We start from the raw sequence: 5,169 nt of genomic DNA, 5'->3' as shown, positions 1-5,169 counted from the left end.
ATGGAAAGGGGACAGAAGGAGCTGTGGCTCATGTGGAATGTCCAGGCTTAGGCACGGCACAGACTGGAGCTGTGTACAATGGGTGGGTGGGTGGGGGGGAGGAGCCGGTACTGGGCTCTTCTCACCCTTAGCTGTTAAGAGTGGCCAGCTAACTGAATCAATCCTGAGCACGCCTTCCTCCTCCTCCTCTCTGTCCCTCTGTCCCCTGTGGTGGAAAGCCTGGGCAGGCATAGTCCCTCTGTCCCTGTGGTGCAAGCCTGGGCAGGCAGACATAGTGGGCCTGAGCCCATGGCGGGGAGAGGCTGCTGAAGGATGCATCTCAGAATTCTCACAAGCTGCACCCCAGAACCTGATGGCTGTACTATAGCAACAACACAGGGGTTAACATAGGAAATAACATTTTATTAAGAGGAAATCTAGAGGGCAGCGAGGCAGGAAGATGGGAGATGTGGGGAGGACAGAGAGTGGCCAAGGCTGGCCTGCAGGTCTATGAGAACCACCTGGAAGTCAGCTCTGAGGTGACGAGAAGATGGCAAGACAAGAACTCTGAGTTCAGAAAGTGAGAATTAAAACCATGATTAAGGCCACACAACAATCAGGTTAGAATAAATACCCCAGTGACCCACATAAGAACCACCACAAGTGGGGAAAGGAGATTTGAGGTGTGCACTCAGCTGTCACGGACATCAGCAAGTGCTTCACCAAGTCAAGGCTAGAACACGATGACCTTAGAGGTGGCTGAGGGGCACAGCAGAGGGACCTGGGCTGTAGGGGAGAGCGATGCCCATGGCTTATGAAGCAGAGTTGGGGCAGACAGCTTGGCCCGGGCTTTGGAAGCCCGTGGAAAGGAAGGGAGATAAGGCTGCTGGGCAGTGCTAGGACGACTGGCGGACACCGTGGTGACCACACGAGAGCAGTAACGACACAAAACCATGGTTCTTTGCAGGACTGAGTGCAGGCTCCTGGTTCCTGGGGATGTGGTAAAAGCCACCCAGCCGGACCTGGAGCCTGGCCCACTTCAGCCAAGTAGGACAATTCCTCTTGGGCGGGAGGGTCAAGCATTGTGGCCTGAGCTCTGGTCTGCGGGGAGCAGAGCTGGGTAATGGAGAAGCGCAGCAGCCAGTCAGTTGAGAGGCCTCAGTGCCGCCTCCGTCACTTCCGCAGGAACTTCTTGTTGAGCAGGAAGATGAGGAGGTTGACGTTGACTTTGGCTTTGTTAAAGAGTTTCATGACAGCCACACCCTCATACTGCAGCTGCAAGAGGTCCTAGGAGGGAAGAGACAGGGAGGGGGAGTTAAGAGCTTCTGGGAGTGGCCCAGCCAGCCCATGAGATGCTAGTGTCACACAGCCTTACAGCTGCCAGAGCACCGGGCACTGAAGTGCTGGGTGTTCAAAGCCCACTTTGCAAATGAGAAAAACAGGCCCAGGGATTTGAGCCAATGTCAGGCCAAGTGGAGCCAGGACTTGAAAGCGGGTTTCTTATTCAAGGCAAACACCGGAGAATCTGTACTGAAAAATCACCGCTCCGGATCAAGCCGTGGTGGCACACACCTGGAACTCCGGCACACATGGGGAGAATGTGGCAGGATAGTTATGAATTCCAGGCTGGCCTGGGCTAAAAAATAAAACCCTTTCTCAAAAATAAAGAAACAAACAACAGGTAGGTCTGGAGAGATGGCTCAATAGTTAAGAGCACTTGCTGCTCTCTCGCAGAGAGCCTGGATTTGGTTTCCAGCACCCATATCAGATGTCTTACAACTGCCTGTAAATCTAGTTCCAAGGTATTCTCTTCTGGTCTCCCTGGACATCTGAATGAATGTGTGCATACATATACACAAATAAAAAATAAAATATTATCTTAAGAAAAACAAACAGTAAATATGTCTGGGCATGGTGGTACCTGTCTTTAATTCTAGCATTTGGGAGGCTAGCCTGAGCTACAGAGTGAAACTTTATCTTAAAAACAACAACAAAACAAAGAAAAACAAATAAATATAAAAGCCTTGATTCACACTGGATGTGGTGGCACAAACCTGTAAGCCCGGAAGGAAGATGGCCTTGAGTTTAAGACCAGCCTGAGCTACAGGGGACACACTACCTCAAAAAACAAAAGATGGACTGGAAAGATGGTTCAGAGATGAGAGAGAGGCCTTGCTGTTCAGTCATGAGGAGCAAAGTTCAGATCCCAGCACCCATATCCCTGTAACTTCTGCTGCCAGGGATCTGGTGTCCTCTTCTGGACTCCATAAGCATATAGGTGCAGGCACTCACCCATCCACAAATAGATCAAATATACCCTAAGACAGACCGACCGACCGACAGACAGACAGACAGACAAGGGGTCTAAGGATGTCTCAGCAGAGATGGTGCTAGTGGAGTTGAGAACCCAAGTTTGGAGCTTCAGCACCCACAGTGGTATTCGCTATAACCCAGCACGGGGAGGCAGGGATAGGTAGAGCCCAGAGGCTCCCTGGGTAGCCAGCCTACTCAATACAGTGAGCTGGCAAGTTCAGAGAGAGACAGGTCCACGTGAGCACATCCACACCCTGCACCCCATCCACACCTCTACACCAGCAATGGAAAACAGGGCTGGGATATAGTTCAGCTGGCAAAAGTGCTTATCAGGGACCTGAGTTGGATTCCTAGAACCCATGTAAAAATAATACTTTAAAAATATGGGCTTGGGGTGTAGCTCAGTTGGAATAGCACTTGTCTAAACTGTGTGAAGCCCAGGTACTCCACAGATCAGCTATGGTAGCACACTCTGCAATCCCAGCATTTGGACAGAGGCAAGATAATCATAAATTCAAGGCCATCCTCAGCCAGTGACGGCCATCCTAGGTGACAGCAGACCTTGTTTCCCCGAACATCAGCTAGGGCTTCGGTCAGTTCCCTTAACCTTTTAGTCTCAGAGACTATAGAACAGGTGAAGGCTGCAGAGTGGGTAGGAGGTTAAACAAGGCAGCGCAGGGAACTGAACCTAAAGCCCAAAGGGGTATTTTGTTTTCCAGTGTTGGGATTTAATCTTTGATTCCATGTGTGCTAAACAAATACTATACCACTGAGCTATATCTCTAATCCCTAATATATTCATTCATTCTCTCTCTCTCTCTCTCTCGTTATGTATTTATTATATGTATGTGAGTACACTGTCGCTGTCTTCGGACACTCCAGAAGAGGACATCAGGTCCCATTACGGATGGTTGTGAGCCACCACGTGGTTGCTGGGAATAGAACTCAGGACCTCTGGAAGAGTAGAGTGTGCAGTGAGAACACACCTGACTCTGCCTCCCAGTACAGAATTAAAGATGTGTGGCACAGGGGAAGAGAGAGCTTTATCTGTGCGTGTGCATATACATGTGGTCATTTACACCACGGTACATGTGGAGAGGGCAGGGGACAACCCACAGGAGTCAGTTCTCTCCCTCCACTGTGGGTGGCCTTAGGGATCAACACCCAAGTCCTAGGCTTTTTCAGTAAGTAGTGCCATCAGCGGAGCCATTGACAGCTCTGGGCCTTGAAGTTTTGATCCTCCTGCCTCAGCCTCCTTGGTGCTTGGATTACAGACTTGCACTCGTGGGTTTGGCTCTGGCAGGTGCTGTAATTAGTGACCTTACCTGGTAGTGGAGCTGAAACTTCTCCATGTCCACACCCAGGAACTTAGCATTGACGAAAAACCTTCCTGCCTCGTCTCCAGGAGTGATGTCAAAGATGACGTTTCTGAAGCTGTGAGGGATAAAACTCAGCACGGGGCTCCTCTGTTCAGAGCCCCACCCCCACTCCTCTGCTGCTCATCAGGGCGGTATGGTCCCACCGAGAGCCAAGCTTCTCCTTTGCCAGGCAGGGCCTGCTCTCTCTTCCCCTGGTTTGAGCTCTGCCTGTTTAGTCTTTTTCGACTTGCGTGGTCCACCAAGCTGTTCTCACCTCCCAGCAGCTTTCCCAGAATCCTTACTAGAGCAGGAACATGCCCACTGCTCTCCGCTCTGCTCCAAGATGCCCCATCTCCCCACCTCCCCATTAGCAGGTCCCTCCTTCCTTTCAACCCAGTGCCCCTTTCAGAGCTTCATTCCAGCATTGTCCCTCTCTGGAGACACGAAGAGTCTGACATTCTGTCCCCCAAAGACACATACTGAGAAACAGGGAGATCTTCAATTTCCACCAAGACACCCTTTTCTAGGAGCTGGGCGGCTGTGTAGTGAAGAGACGGCTGCTTCTTCCCCTTCCCAGAACTCCTGTTTAGAAGAAAGCCCGGAGACAAACTTTCAACACTGGCTGTTGGCTCTTGGTGGCTGTCAGGAAGACACCAGGCCCCAAGGAACCTCCCTGCTGTGGGAGGTGATCTGGAACCACAGACACCAGGGTCAGGAGCAGGCAGTACCACACTAGGATGAATTCCAGCCAGGGTTGGGAGATGGCAGGGCAAAGGTGGATGAGGAGTGGTGGGGAGGGAACCAAGAGCTTAGGGTTGGGTTTACAGCACCTACTTGGGTCTGGGGGCCAGGTGGTCAAGGCAGGCCTGGATGTATTGGTTGTAGTAGTCACCCTGTTCCTCATAGAAGATGGTTTTGGCATCCAGGCCCTGCAGCGTGGTCCGGAGCCTTAGCATCTCTGCCTTCCGCCGTTGCCGGTGCCTACGCTGGTTGCAGATGTCCTGAGGATGGGGGTGAGGAAGCAGGTCAGCACCCTTCATAAACCCTAGAACACCTCACAAGGCTTACTGTGAGGACATTCAAGAGAAATAGAAAGAGGTTGTGGGGCAGGAGTGGCTTAGGGCAGAATGTCCACCTAGCATACAGGTTCCATTCCCAGCACCAGGACATGGCCACCCGGAAGGCTGCTTTACCCAGGAGACAATCCAAGCATACTGTACACACCTAACAGCCCAGGCAGGAACTCAGGTTACCATGTCCCAGGGGAAGAGAGCTGGGAGGAAATCTGTCTGTCTGCTTAGTCCTAGGACCTTTCCTTTAAAAAGAACCCTGGAAGGGGATAGGGCTAGAGAGATGGCTCAGAGGTTAAGAGAACCATCTGCTCTTCCAGAGGTCCTGGGTTCAAGTCCCAACAACCACATGGTGGCTCACAACCATCTGTAATGGGATCTGATGCCCTTTTCTGACATACATGCAGTATAGAACAATACATACATAATAAAATCTTAAAAAAAAAAAA

The 5,169-nt window shown here is 51.1% G+C and overlaps 1 protein-coding gene across 1 annotated transcript in view; it reads right to left on the bottom strand.

Annotated features, from left to right (window-relative positions):
- Positions 1-381: 381 nt before the first annotated feature.
- Positions 382-5,169, bottom strand: part of Iqgap3 (IQ motif containing GTPase activating protein 3) — a 39,598-nt gene continuing 34,810 nt past the window's right edge. Inside the window, exons 35-38 of the mRNA XM_021157888.1 lie at positions 4,485-4,651; positions 4,131-4,232; positions 3,618-3,726; positions 382-1,266 (exon numbers count right to left, since the gene is read on the bottom strand). Of these exons, the coding sequence (XP_021013547.1) occupies positions 1,153-1,266; positions 3,618-3,726; positions 4,131-4,232; positions 4,485-4,651 (492 nt within the window). The 3' untranslated portion in view covers positions 382-1,152. The remainder of the gene's footprint in view (positions 1,267-3,617; positions 3,727-4,130; positions 4,233-4,484; positions 4,652-5,169) is intronic.

The sequence above is a fragment of the Mus caroli genome, chromosome 3 (genome assembly GCF_900094665.2).
Source record: "Mus caroli chromosome 3, CAROLI_EIJ_v1.1, whole genome shotgun sequence".
Classification (NCBI taxonomy): domain Eukaryota; kingdom Metazoa; phylum Chordata; class Mammalia; order Rodentia; family Muridae; genus Mus; species Mus caroli.
This window is presented reverse-complemented; position numbering and strand designations above follow the sequence as displayed.